The 15,447-nt window shown below is 41.0% G+C and overlaps 1 protein-coding gene across 2 annotated transcripts in view; it reads right to left on the bottom strand.

Moving 5' to 3' along the window:
• Positions 1-15,447, bottom strand: part of MYO1B (myosin IB) — a 181,979-nt gene that overhangs the window by 41,083 nt on the left and 125,449 nt on the right. For both annotated transcript variants that reach the window (XM_021703211.1, XM_021703209.1), the window contains exons 8-13: positions 15,113-15,211; positions 13,855-13,958; positions 12,238-12,385; positions 11,845-11,963; positions 6,263-6,349; positions 5,546-5,611 (exon numbers count right to left, since the gene is read on the bottom strand). In XM_021703211.1, coding sequence (XP_021558886.1) covers positions 5,546-5,611; positions 6,263-6,349; positions 11,845-11,963; positions 12,238-12,385; positions 13,855-13,958; positions 15,113-15,211 — 623 coding nt within the window. The remainder of the gene's footprint in view (positions 1-5,545; positions 5,612-6,262; positions 6,350-11,844; positions 11,964-12,237; positions 12,386-13,854; positions 13,959-15,112; positions 15,212-15,447) is intronic.

Genomic DNA, 15,447 nt, shown 5'->3' with positions numbered 1-15,447 from the left:
ACACATGTCCCATCAGTTCAAAAAACGGGCCCCCGATACCTACATGCGGTGTCTGAACTGTGGTTCTGCTAGGTGTGAGCTACACAGGATAAAAACAGTTTGACTCAAATAATGCCTCACGTAACTTGCTTGAAGTCCCAAGCCTTCGGGATCTAACGCTTCTAATTCTAAATTCTCAGGAAAAATAAATGACACATCCCCCTCCCCAAAGAGTCACTGACAGAGGCAAATGGCAGGTCACAAAAAGAACGAAGAGATCCAGCAAAATCCAAAAGCACCTCCTCTTTCTCACCACAGCAACCCACCCCGTGCTGTCCCTGCGAGGTCTCCCCTCAAACATAAACAATGTGGTAAGGAGAGAACGTTCTGGAGACGGCCTAAGAAAAAACCTGTCTCTCCTACCTCATCCTGCTGTCTAAAGAACAACAACAAAAAAACAGAATAGCACGAGCATCAAGGCAGAAACCAGCTGACTTCCCCTCCGAAGTATCTCTACATCTACTGCAAACACACCTCATGGTCTGCAAAACGTGTCACGAATCACCAGAGCAATGGTCATTGCCAAATGCGAAGGCAATCCCATCTCTCATGATCTATGTTTACATTGTGGACATCGCCCTATGTTTTGGGAAATGGGACTTCACAAATCATTAAAAATAACATACAAACATTTATAATTTGCAAAAAATTAAGGAACGTCCTGGTAACAGTTCGTATAGCTCCAAATCGCATCGGTCCAGAACATGCCTTCATGTACACAGGCACTAAAAATCACTGGGGTTTCCTCTTGGGTCATTCTCCCCTTTAGAAAATAGCTAAACTGGGTCTAGGAACCACCCCCATGAATCTCAAGACCCCAAGGTAATTTGGTATTTGGATACTTTTGTGTCAAGAACTGTGGGTGGCAGCGATCCCTGAGGCAGGCGCTGTCTCCCACATGTCAGTCTCATGAATCAAAGTCTCCTCAGGAGGAAGTGGGCAGGAGCTTGAATGACTCATCTCCGCACTCTCTCTCTCCAGTGTTCTACCCATGCCCCACGCATGGAATGTGTCTCCACTGCCTAACTCATATTTATCCCTAAAGGCTGAGGTTATGATAAAACTAAAACTTTGGGGAACATCTTTGAACAAGCATTTCCAGAATTTTCCATCACACAATCTCCCTGTGTGAAGCCCAGAACCATCACCACCCCCACCGGACTGCTCTAGGGAAGACAGATACACAGCAAGGTGTCTAGGTTCTATGCTGTTTTATACTGTATTCACCAAGTGTAGACTGGGGTGGGAAGAACTTGCTAGGTTTAGACATAAAATAATAGACCAAAACTTCAAAATCTAGGGCTTCTTTAAAGAATTCCTGAGTTTAGGGCACCTGGGTGGCTCAGTTGGTTAAGTGACTGCCTTCAGCTCAGGTCATGATCCCGGAGTCCTGGGATCGAGTCCCACATCGGGCTCCTGGCTCAGCAGGGAGCCTGTTTCTCCCTCTGACCCTCTCCGCTCTCATGCTGTTTCTCTCTCTCTCTCAAGTAAATAAATAAATAAAATCTTAAAAAAAAAAAAAAAAGAATTCCTGAGTTTGAGTCCACCTTTTCAACATCAAACAAACAGAAAACCATACTCCCAGTGAAGTTCACAACTACTTTATACTCTTAAGTATCAATTATGAACTTCCCGCCTGGAAGGATTTTGAAAGATGGGTCAAAAATACCTGCCTGTTACTAATTTATCTGTATTTTCTCGGCAATAGAGGCGGCTAATGATACCTTATGCTCTTTAAGACAGGTAGATATTTAAGTCTTGCACTCTCTAAATACATAACATTTTTCTTCCTAGTACATATTAAAATATGGTAAATTTTAAGAAAAACATTACAATGCTTTTCTTACATAAAATAAGCTTTGACTTAAAAAGCAAGAGTCATGATGTACAGATACATATTATGAACCATATTATTTCCCATCATTTCCATTCTAAAATGTACTTTAAAAATTCTCCTTCCTCTTTAAGTTCTCTAGCACACGAAGGACAAAATTAAAGGAAAAAAGCTGAAACAAAAGGTATTACCTATAACCAGAATCAATTTTCTTTTAAAATCAATTTAGAAAACAAATCTCATCATCATGAGACAGACTTACCAGGCTACACTGACTCTTGTTCACCTATTAGGTTCTTTTATTTGGAACAATCATTGCACCCAGCCTATCATATTCTTACTGTATATGGGTCACTTTCAATGAGGTTCATAAGGGCAAGATGAATAAAGAGTGCCTGATTCAAAATAACTTTGGATATATGAAACCAACTCAACTGTATGAAAAGTGAAATATCCAGCCTGCTGTTCTGCTTTGGTCTATAGCACACTAATAATTCGTTAGATTTTCCCAGTAAACTACCTGCCATTTTTAGTACTTCTCAGATGAGCACTTAGAAAAAAGCTGAATCAGTTCAGATGGCTCAACTTCGCTCTGAATTTAATTTTTTCATTTGTTATTTTATGGTGACGCTATAAATGTTTCTGAGAGCAGTTATAAGAACATCCAAACTTAATTCTGTGGAATTGGAGTGTCTGGATTATAGAACTCTCTTCCTTTGCAAAACTGGACTTACATTCAACGAGGATTTATAGCTCGATTTTTCTTCTCTCTGAGTTTTAACTCACTTCCTCTTATTTTTGGTATCAGTGTGTTCCACTAATCTGTTTTCCAAACTGACATCAGATCACATGCGGCCAGCAAGGCAGGGCTATTCATGCAGCTGGCCCTGGAATGCTTTGCAGTCAAATCCACGGGTCATCATCCCATGGTTTAATGCATCAGTTTCCCTCTTCCATTTAGAGACAGACCAAAATGAATGAAAGGTTTCCACCAGCTCAGCTGAAAAACGTTTTCATGGCAACTGTCAATGGGGTCATGAGGCAGAATTAGAAACATTAAAAATTTTTTTTTCTGAACCTTCACAGTCCAATTTTTAAAGTGATGCCCAGGGTGTTCTAAAAGGTAGAACACTTAATTCTTGCAGTCAAGTTTCATGGAAAAACGAAGGCAGAATTCTCTCTATACTCCATCAGTTTCTTTTTCACTTGGGTATACAGTAACATAGAAATTTTCATTTGTGCACTGATGAGGATTCAGAATACTTCTTCCCAAGTCAGACTTTGAGCTTATACTTCAGCTTCTGGTACTTTTAAGTCCTTAATTGCCTGGCTCCCTCATGTTCAATACGATGGACTTCCTGATGTTTCCATGTGTTCTAATTTTGCTGAGAATCCAGGAAAATGTAGGATGGCACCTGAGGCATGCATGTGAATACATTAAAAAAAAAAAGCCTCTCTAATTCCGTATCAAAAAGCAGGTAAAGTATCTAAAAGTGTGCAACCAGGGGCGCCTAGGTGGCTTAGTTGTTGAGTGTCTGCCTTCGGCTCAGGTCATGATCCCAGAGTCCTGGGATGAAGCCCTGCATCACGTTCCCTGCTCTGTGGGAAGCCTGCTTCTCCCTCTCCCACTCCCCCTGCTTGTGTTCCCTCTCTTGCTATCTCTCTCTCTGTCAAATAAATAAATAAAATCTTAAAAAAAAAAAAGTGTGCAACCAAATCTCTATTCTGACTTCACCCAAGTAAATTTAATTATAAAATAAATCATTAAGCAGATTATTAATAATCAGGATGTTTGGAAGATCTGAGAAGGTTTAGACAGGAAAATGAAGAGAACAGTTAGTTACAATGAAAGACAAATCTTAATTCTCTCAAAGAACTGGGGAAAAAAATCAAAGCATTTACTGCATGGAGAAGGAAAATTAATTTCTCATGATTTTAGGTACATCATAAGATCTGCTATAGACATGACTGGTTAGATTTGGTCTTGGTTCAAAGTTCTGGTTTGGGGGGCTTTTTTAGAAAAGAATTTTTCTATTTCAGGGTAGTTCTGAGTGTATTCAAGCAATTCTCCTAACTCACAAACCTCAAATTCTTCCCTATTACCAAGAGCCTAGAAGCCTTCCTTTGCAGAGTCTGCTAAAGGGGCACCAATATAAGCAGACATTGTGCTGAAGAGCATCTTCGGGGGGCAGGACAGGGGGTGGGGGGGGCCGGCAGCAGCCAGCACACGGCACAGGTGCCCCACACTCGGCCACCAGCACACCAAAGAACCCCAGGGGGGCTCCCCGTGCTGGCCAGCTCAGAATGATGACAAGTGCACAGAAATATGGGGCATCAGAAACTTAACACATTTGCGTTTTCTCCTTATTTTCAGGTACTGGGGACCTTATGAGTTTGGAGAGAAAAGTGCCCTATAGGAGATCTTTTATTATCTATTAAGGAGGCCTAGGGTTTAGGTCCTGAGTTTGCCCTTTGGTAACCATGTAACCTTGGGAGCTACTTGACCTTCAGAGCCTCACCTCCTCACCTGTAAAATAGGAATAACTGCAGCAATTTCATGACATTTTTGTGAAAATTAAATCCAACAATATATGTACCACTTACCACAATGCTTACACACAGGTAGCCCTCAATAACTGGCCTCAATATGGACTGTGGTCAAGCAGGGAGAAGGTACTATCACAGAAATAAATGTTGTAAGAAAAAGACATTTGCTAGAAAGGCCTAGCTTAGCACAGGGAATGGGCTGATGTTTTTTTGCTATTCTGTGAACCTGATAATTTGGAACACGTGAAGGCTTTGGGTGGTCATTCTGGGCACAGACTGCTTATTTAAAGGAATTCACAAATCATTACTTACGGGGAGAATAAAAAAAGGAGGAGCCTGATCTACTTGTTATTTTTCCAAACCAAACTAAAATACCACTCCTAAAAGTAAGAGTACATGCTTTAAAAGGTCCTTAAAATGGGGGAGGGGGCAAAAAAAAAAAAAAAAAAAAAGTCCTTAAAACGGCTTCTAAATGTCAAAGTTAGCAAGAGGATAAATGGGAAATTCAAATGTAAGTATATAATGTTTAAATATTTAATCTGTAATAGGTATGGAGTCTTTTTTAAAAAATTCATTATGAACTTCCACTGAAATTCTTTCAACCTTTGCAACAGAACTCCTATCGAAAGACTGCAGTTGGATGAGACCCAACACATCACCCAGTCGAGACCGTCTCTGCCTGAGTCCAGCGGGGATGAGGTGACCAGCTCCGGCCAGGCCACAGCCGGCATCCGGCTCCTGGGCTCCGTGCTTTCTCAGGGCACCATCTTGCTTCCCTTTCTTACAAATGAACGAATGACTAAGGCCCAATGTCCATATACCTTGTTAGCAATTTCACAGGAAGAATTCTGAATTTGCAATTACAAAAGTCAAATACTGCTACAAGAAGTTCTTCCTTTGACAGCACTGGCTCCAAAATGCTGGCTCTCAGCCCTCGAAACACACACACACACACACACACACACACACACACACACACACACACTTTGTTACATCCGCAAAAAGGCTTCTTTGTAGATTCAAAGTTATATTAATTAAATTAAATGTGGTCTATAGAATATACAATGTAATTTCCAACTATTCCGCATAAATAAAGATAATACAAAAGCTAGGAAAAAAGCTTACCTCAAAAATTTCAAAGCCATAGATGTCCAAAACACCCATGACCTTCTTTCTCACTTTGGTCTGTGCCTTAAAAAAAAGTTTAAAATTGATGGGTTAATTCAGGCCTGAAATAGAACACTAAAAGCATACTAAGGAATACAGACATACATTATAAATTAATTGCATTTCACAACTAGGAGAATAACTGTAATTTAGTTTAGTTTTTTTTTTTTTTAATGTATGAGATAGAATATTGGTATGGAATCTTCCAGAAATTTTAATAGGTGACTTATTTAAAGATGGTATTAGTGATGTTTTATTATAATAAAAGATTGCTCAATGTTATGATCTAGGTAGGGCCTTTCAAAATCACACTACTCCAATACCCTCATTTTACTGAAGAACGTATCAGTAGCTGGAGAGGTCAAGTGACCTTTTCAGCCAAGTGCATAAACTAGATAGATGAACCACAACCAAGACCTAGGATGCTCTCAGAGTAACTCTGCAAAGACCACTAGACCACTGACGGGTGAGATTTCTTACAACATACATGGCAAAACAAAATAAATAGAATCCTGACAAATTTCAATCCTATGCAAGGTAAATTCTTTTCAAGGAACAACCTTTGTAAGTCATAATCAATTATCTGATTATAGAATTAAAGTATTTTTAACTTAATGTTTATACTCTGAATACCATTTATTACAACTGATTTATCTGGTTATTGAAATTCAGTACCTTAATGCTTTCATTGATTCGATTTACCAACCATGAAAACAATCTGCTGTAGAGGTTTTTAGCCAGAGCATCACGGGCATAATATGCCTATTAATAAAAAAAAAAAAGAAGAAGAAGAAGAAAGAAAAAGAAAAACTCAGCACCCACAATTGTCACAATGCTTAATTTCAATAAAATAATAAAGGTATTTCTTTAAATATTTAAAGCTGTTTTATTTCAAATTTCTTTTCAGAGCCAGTCTTCATTATACTCTGGATGAACAGTCAAACCGTTAAGAGAATTGGGCAAATTATTTATACCCAATTATGCTTTTTTGCATCCCAGGAAATGAATTCAAAACATTACAAACAATTTCTCCAGAAAGATATCCATCTCAGTATTACAGAAGAGAGGAAAATCAGAGGCAATTTAGAAGTCCAACAACAGTAGAATAGCAAAATGAATAAATGAATGCCCACTGAAAGGGAAGTTACACAGTTATCACAGAATGATCATTATAAAAATTAGCTAATAAAATGGAAAATGCTTATGTTTTATGAAAATAAGAAACTGTACATTTTATACGAAGACTCTATCTTTTCAACCCCTACACATAGGAAAGGAAACTCAAAGAAAAAACGTGAAAATGGGTCTCACTGATGTGATCCGCAAATTTTTTCCTTCATTCAACCCTCTGAACATTTAAAAAAAAATTCCATAACGACTAGTGTCACAATACACTGTTAGACAATGTGCTGGATAAAATAGAAATCACATGTTTTTATTTGCTTATTCATTTATTTGAAGCTGTTCAGAGGTACCTGACAAAGAAGGGGCAGAAGACAGAGTCTCGCTGACCCTGACCTAGAATGCACACACTGGAGAAAGGGAGCCTTGCTGGGGTGAACCTAAGAGTCCCTACAGGTATCGGGTGCCACGTGGGTACCTCAAGCGCGCACCAACAAGAGATGTGTGAGGCAGTGCTCCCAGGGAGGCCTGCAGATGAGCGTCAGCAGCCTCGGGGAGCAGAACTGGAGGGTTTGCTCCTATTCCTAACACTCTGGCCCTATGTGTGCATTTCACTGCTGGTAAGTAGAAATGTGGGCATTACTACGAAAGCAAACCATTCCATTTTTATCTTATAAAGAATTAGGTTATACGGAAGTTCTTTTTCCACGTTTCTTTCTAAATGAAGTGTAACAACTTTAATCACACAGTCACCTTGCTGGCAACGTACGGCAGCTTTAGAGCACCTTCTCCCTTCATCTGACACTTCCAAGCTAATCCCAAATCTCTCTCCCTACATCTCAGTCAGCCACTCCAATGAGAGCTAGAAAATCCACTGAGAAGTTGGCAGACAAATAGAACCCAATGCACAATGCTGTCTTGGAGGGTGATGGTGGTTAATGATCCCATTGCAGAAAATGCATGTAAATGCTGAAACACAGAAAGAAGCCTGGGTTTAGACAAACACCTTTTCTCTACCCTCCTTCCTTCTAGGTTTTACTTTCTTCAAATAGGCCATACAAGTGCCTAGAACAGTGCCTGGCACACAGTAAGTCTTTTTTTTTTTTTTAAAGATTTTATTTATTTGACAGAGAGAGACACAGCGAGAGAGGGAACACAAGCAAGGGGAGGGGGAGAGGGAGAAGCAGGCTTCCCCCGGAGCAGGGAGCCCGATGCAGGGCTCGATCCCAGGATTCTGGGATCATGACCTGAGCCGAAGGCAGACGCTTAACGACTGAGCCACCCAGGCTCCCCTACACAGTAAGTCTATACATGTATTTATATCATGATTTCTGAGGTATCTTTTTCCTTTCCCACTCGTGCGCCTATAGAATTCTTTCTTCATCCTCTCCGCTTTCTTCTTGCAAATTCCATTTACCTGAAAACACCGCATAATCTCAAAACATCACTTATTTGCAAACAGAATGTCATCATAATGGCATCGGGTTTTTCTCGTGGTATGCTACCGGCTTCCAAAAAACCACCATTTCAATATGCAATCGAACTAATAGTGACAACTTATTCTGGCACTACATTGTATTTTTTAAAGTGTATTCACAGCCAATGTATTAATCTTCTTTGCTGCCTTCAAACAAATTATTTATTCCAGAAGTCTCAAACTCAAATGTCCCCAGGGAGCTGCCCATCTCCCAGGCCTGACTTCCTGAGTCTGATTCATGCCACTTCATTTCCACACTAATGTCCTCCAAAGTAGGGGAAGGAATATTTACTCTCACTTAAGGATCACCAATGAGGTGTACAGAAATAAGGAAGACACCGAGTGCACCGATTCACCATCTCAGATTCTAAGCACAATATGAGGAGACTACACGTTTCTGCAGCTGTGTGAAGCTTACTGAGAAAGATCCCCAGTGGATGTGCTTCGGACATGACCGCTATTAGTCTATGGCCCAGGTGAAGGAGATACACAGATGTATGGCTGTAGGCACAGATGTATGGCTGTAGGGCCCACTCGGTAGAAGCTTACAGTGTGGCGGTGGAGATCAAATCTCAAGATGAATGGAACAATCAGAGAGCAAGTGCCCAACAGCAAGAGAAAAAGGAATTCAGGGAAGGGAGAAGAGGGGGCCAATGGGATCTAGGAAGCCTTCCTGGATGAGGTGTAATTAGATGGACCATTCAGACAGACAGGAAGAATGAGCTATGGCATGTGGGTAAAGGAGAAGTAGGAGCAAAGGAACTGGGTAAAAAGAAGTATGGCATTTAGAGAACTCAGCACAGGGAATAAACTGAGATCAATTGTGTAGGGTCAGATTACCGAGGGCCCGAGGGCCCGAGGGCCGAGGGCCGAGGGCCGTGGAAGGCAGGGAGGGAGGATGTGGCCGAAGCTGAAAGACAGCTCTGTCTTGAGTGTCTATTATTTCCCTATTCCTCGCTGTATCTGAGGAAAGATCGAAATGCCTTGGGGAGAATGAGGAACGGGGCAATAAAGATGATCATGGGGCCCAAGAATTGAAGCTATGAGGAAATGTTAATAAAACAAATTACTTTCTGCTGGAATTGAAACCTTTTAGGCAGTAAGATTGGTAGAAACCTAAATCCTACATTAAAAAAGAACTTGAATAAGGAGCTGAAAAACCAAGGATCTCAAGCCAAATTCTTTTATGCCAAAGGTTAAAAGAATGTGGAAAAGTTTAACCTAGGGATGCAAGGTGACTCAAGCTCATTAAGTAGGAGGCACCTGGGCCTGGTTTCCGTAGAGGATGATTAAAAGGCAAGAGTAAAACTACACAATAAAAACACCACAATATAGCCACATACATATTCCATATATATCCATATATATGTGGATATTCCTAAAGGGCTTCTTAAGCAGCAGGCCTTTTCTCTTTGCAACAGTGTATATTTAACGATCACCACTCTGGCTATTGAAAATGTCTAAACTCAGTGTGACCTTCAATACAGTGGTTCTCAAAATGTGGTCCCTGGACCAGCAGCAGCACTGACCTTGTGAGACGCGCACATTCTTCAGTCCTACCGCAGACCTACTGAATCCAACGCTCCAGAGACACAGCCTGCAAATCAGGTTTGGCAAACCCTCCAGGGGGTCCTGATGTGCACTCAAGTTTGAGAACCGCCTCCACACTTAACCTTTCCAGCCCCATTTCTCTGAACCCATTTCACAAGCCTAAAGCTACAGCCGAGCCCGACCAACCCCCCCCAGATGTGGACTCCTCTTCTCACTGTTTTCTTTTTGAAATGTGCTTTTGCCCATTCTTTGTACACCTAAATCCTTCAAGACTGGCTCAGAAACCATCTTCTCCATGAAGTCTTCTTTCATCCCTTATGCCCCTGCTAACGGTCTACATGGGGGCCTGTGCTGAGCAGGCTCAACGAATTTTTCTTGATTAAGTCAGTCGCTCACCATCTGACTTTGCATTAGTAAGGTTGCCCTGGAAAGACAGGACAGCAGAAGTAGTACTTTAGAAGGAGGACACACAACAGTTATAGCTAGAAAATTTTACATATACACAAAGTTATAGTATTTTTCATAGTCAAAACAGCTCACCTAAGATAAGAAATCAACACTGAAAGAAAACTACAGACACACAGGCATCCTTGGGTCAGTAGCAGAGCCTAGTTCAGAGCAGCCAAGAGAAAGAGGAAATCCACCTACTGTCTTACAGATGCTTAAAGCCACTTACAAAGAGGGGGAGAACACAGCTGGACTATGGGGGGAAAATAAAGTAGGGCTCTGTGGGAACAGTCCCGAATTAGTCCTTTAATTCCAGCCCAGATCAGCACTGACCAGTTGGAAAATGTCTAAGCCGTAGAACAAAGGGTTTATATTGGAAAGGGTTCCAGAAGCTGCCTGGGTATAACATCCACACACACATCCATCCATCCCTTCATCCACTTAACTTGAACCAAAAGAGAGAAGAAATAAGCAACTCAGACTGTCTCAGAAAGACTTCACTGGCTTCAGATGGACAGTAGACAAGAAGGAAGGAGGGAGGCCAATTTGGCCATTTGACCACACACTGGCTTCTCCCACCGTGTTCTCCAAATCTGTGAAGGGCAATTCTATTTTCCCAGTTGCTTAGGTGAAAAGTGCTGGGAGTCATCCTTGACTCTTCTCTTTCTCTCATACCAACTATCAAGCCAGCAGCACGTCCTGTGGCCTCTACCTTCAAACGATACCCAGAGGTGACCACTTCTCACTCTACGGCTACGACCTGGTTCAGCCACCATCATTTCTAGCTTAGCACACATTTCTTACAGCTCCCCAGTGCCATGAACTGAAAGTATGTGTAGTCCCTCCACCCCACCCCAAATTCCATGTAGAAGCCCTAATCCCCAATGGGATGGTATTTGGAGGGGGAGCCTTTAGGAGAGAGTTAGGTTTAGATGTCGGATGCCATCATGAGGGGAGAGCTCCCATGATAGATCAGTGTTCCTTATAAGGGGATGAGGACACCTGCATGCATTCTCCCTTCCTCCACCCCCTGCTGTGTGGAGAGGATACAGCAAGAGGGTGGCTGTCTGTCTACCAGGAAGATGGCCCTCACCGAGAATGCGACCGCGCTAGCCCCCTGATCTCAGACTTTTAGCCTCCAGAACTATGAGGAATAAACGGGTTTTTTTGTTTAAGTCACCCAGACTATGGTATCCTGTTACAGCAGCCCAAACTAAGACACCCTGCTTGTGCTCCTCCCCACTCCCCACTCTGCTCGCCACACTGCAGCCACAAGGACCCTTTGCAATACAAGGCAGGTCACGCCACTGGTGTCATTTCCCCGCTCACTCAGAGCCGACTTCCCCACCCCAGCACTGTGGGTCTCCCTTTGCTGCTCTAGTTTTTCTCTTTGTCTGCTGCTAGCTTGCTATATAAATTGATTTATTGACTAGGTCAACTGGCTATTGTCGGACTCCTCCTCTTGCCAAAAGTTTAAGCTCCACAAGGGCAGGGATCCTTATCTGCTTAGTTTGCTGCTCTGCCCCGAGTGCTCAGAACAATGCCTGCAACCGTATGACAGTTCATATAATAGCCTGCAAAATAAAATTTTTGTTTCCACTTAAATACAAATATCACAGACTTTTTAAAAACTTACTTCTGGGCATTATGTTTCACCCACCTGAGCCACATTCAGTGTAGTTGAAACCTTCTCCTGTTTGGCCTCCACCGTTCGGAAACTGAATGCTCGTTCTAGAACTGACTGATCAATGCCGGTCAACTCACAGATTTCCTTTAACTCTGTAGGGGGGATGGACACAAAAAGTGACTGCCTGTGTGCTGCTAAAAATCATTTTCAAGGCTTACGGTGTTCCTTCTAAATCACATTCAAATCAAACAGTAGAAAATGTATAACTCGAAAGACTTAACACTCTGCTCTGATTATGTTTCTGTTCAGTTTCACTGGAAAGTGTTTTCGAACCCATGAAAAGCAAAAGTTTTACTTTCTAGATTAAAAATTGGACAGAAGTTCAAAGCAAGTTTGCTAAACAAGGCTGAGTCTCCACCGACTTACCATTTTTGTCTTTTATTTTGCTTTCATCTAAACCATTCACTCGAGATTCGGGCTTGAACTCGATGTTCCCCAGTTTCAATACCGCGGCCACCACCTCCAAGACAGACTCAGCTTCATGATCCATAAAACCCACAATCTGCATGGCGTTCTGCGGGGGGGGGCGGGGAGAAAAACAGCTGTTTTCTTTCTGCCATTCTTTTATCATTATTATTTTTTTTATTTATTTTTTTTACTAAATCTGATAACAGATTCGTTTCTGAAAAAAAAAACAAATGAAAAGACCAAGTGTCGGAGAATAAGCTCTCCGAAGGGCAAACCTATTAACAGACCTGATGCAGCACCAGTGTGGGGCTCTAACTTGTTCAGTGGTTTCATGCTGTGATTCAAGGATCCCCAGGGCACTTGGCATGCTGTGGCAAGGGGGTGCAGGAGTACAAAGAGGAAGATGGAGGAAAAGGAGGCTGGGAGCCGGGCCTTGAGTTCTAACCCATTTCATCTGCAGCAGTTCAGAGAGTGTGTGTGTGTGTGTGTGTGTGTGTGTGTGTGTACACATGTGTATATGTATCTTTTTTTATACTGGGTTCTGATGCTAGGAAGAAAACCAAACAAAAAGCTCTTTATAACCTAATCCTACATAAAACCCTCCTCGTTTATTTCACCTGAGAAAAACTGATTTGCAAAGGTGAAGTGCCTGACCCAAGGCATTACAGGTAACAAGGAACATTCCATCAGTCATAAACTTTTATTGAGTGCTGATGATTTGCCAGGCAAAGCATTACAGAACTGGACTTGAACCGAACTCTTAAATCATGTCCAAAAATCAATAGGCTTCCCGTACGGGGATGTTTACAGAGTTTTAACAAATTACATACTCAAGGAAATACTTTCTTTTTGAAAATAGCCCAGCTTTTTGTTTTCTTTTCTTTATTTGTGATGAGGCTACCTAGTGAAGGGAGTCATGTGCATTTTTTCTCATGGAAAATTTCAAACATATACAATAATAGAGCAGGAAAGAACCCCACGTCATTTTCACTCAGCCGTGAAGATGAACTGATGCCAGTCCTGTTTCAGCTGATCTGACCTCCTCCCCCGCCTCCTCACCACCACAGCTGTCCCATTCGGAAGTGAAGTACAGTTACAATAGCATGTCCTACTAAGGAGTAATTTTCAAAGTTACTAATCTATTTTCTAATGAGCATGAAATGCCAATCATTCTGGCTTACATATGATTTGTGGAAAAATATATAAAAACATGACTTTCTGTCTCAAAAACAGTATTCATTTAATGCTTTCCTAGGACAGTTTTCACAGCTGGACATTAACTACTAAGCAATCACCATGAAAATATATGATTTAAATACAGCATTAAAAGAGTCAGGATAATAGAGTAAGAAAGCTCCTTTTGATAAATAGTAAAATCGCATGCTCTAGGAAAGCGTGGGCCTTCACAATATTGTATAATTTTAATAAGAATACAAGAAATTCTTGTGCAATTCTAAAACCTTAGGGTGCATGAGTTAGACCTCTGAGAAAACTCAGAATTGTTATCAATTCCAAATGAGCAATATACAGTGTTGCCCATTTTAAAGAATAATGAAAGGATTGTATCTTGCTTACCCTGACAGTTCTGAAATTTGCTGCGTCGTCCACTCCATTAACTTTGGCAGAGTCCAAACTTAGGTAGTTATATCTGCTGAAATCCCGCTCGAGTGTAAGTTTATCTATTGAATCACGCATACAAGTTGGTAAGTTACTTCAATAAATCTAAGCATCTTTAATATCTCATTCCTTAAGACCTCCAGATAAAACGACTTTCATATTAGGGACTCAATCAACAGAACAAAAATTGATACCCAAATACTAATAGCATTTTTCTAAAATCTACCTTTACACCACTGTTGTACATATTTCAAACTGCTTTTTTTTTTTACATTTATTCATAGTAAGGCCCCTTCCATATTTTTATAACTTAACCATCTTCAATGCACTATTTCATTGTAACATATGAGGTCTGCCGAGTGATTCCCATGCCATTGGACACGAGAGCAGTGATAAAGGTCTTCATACAAAGTGTTCTTTGGATTCTTTTGAATTACTTCATTGGGATCTACTCCAAAAAAAATGGTGCGCCTGGGCAGTGGGCTCTGATCATTTCATGACTTATTCTGGATTGCTAACTAGTCCCCAGGAAGAAGTCCTCACTTGGAAGTGACACCCACAAGCTCTAAGCAGACCAGGGCCCGATAATTCTGCCAGGTTAGTCCTTTTTCGTGACTTCTGCTAATATATGTACAGCGAACGTATCAGTGCTTTTGGTTTATGCTTGCTGATTATTAGTGAGGATGATTCTTCCCCAAATGTCATTTACTTCCCATAGTTCCCATTTGGACTATTTGTTCAAAAATTTCATCACTTAGCTTATTGGATACTATTCTGATAGATTTATATTAATTCCCTAAAATAGCCAAAGGTCAGATTTTTAACTCTTTTATCAATTACAAATGTTTTCCCACTATGTTTAATTTTCACTGAGCAATTTTTTTTATAGTTGTTTTCATCTACTGCTCCCTGTTAATTTCTTCTTCCTGAGTGGAACAATCATATACTTCCATTTTATTGTTTAAATTTATGATTCCCTCCCCCTCACCTCCCTAATATTTAGTTAGCTCTTTGAGTTGGCCATCTGAGACCTGTGCACAGCATCTGGTGAGGTACAGGGATACAGAGCAAGCAAATACTGGGGCAGGATGACAGGAGCAAACAGACCATGTTCTGCACTTCAGCCACAGGCATGCAACATTTTTAAGAACATGAAAAAGAATGCTTTGGGAAATGCTGTGACACTAAAAATTAAAGCACAGACACAGGGACTTACTGAGGAGCTCTTCAGAGGCACCAGAGAGCAGCTGATAGAACACATGGAAGTTTCTTTCACCCCTTGGTTGCTTCACAACTCGAGACTTCTCTAAAAGATCTAAAGAGGAGAGAAGAGTCAAATCATCGTATATTGTTAATTTTGCTTTCAAATCCAGCGTAGTTCTTCTTTTCCACCCCCCTCACTTTCTTTTTCACTTTCTGTTTTGTATTAATGCAATAATAACAGAAGCTAAATTTTCTGTTCTTCCTTCAGGAAGAAGCCCAGCTCCAACTAAGATCACCAAGTTAAACAAACCAGGTTCTTGTCATACAACAGTGAATATGCAAAATAAG

The sequence above is a fragment of the Neomonachus schauinslandi genome, chromosome 3 (assembly GCF_002201575.2).
Source record: "Neomonachus schauinslandi chromosome 3, ASM220157v2, whole genome shotgun sequence".
Classification (NCBI taxonomy): Eukaryota; Metazoa; Chordata; class Mammalia; order Carnivora; family Phocidae; genus Neomonachus; species Neomonachus schauinslandi.
The sequence above is the reverse complement of the archived record's forward strand: the minus strand, read 5'-3'. Positions and strand labels throughout refer to the sequence as shown.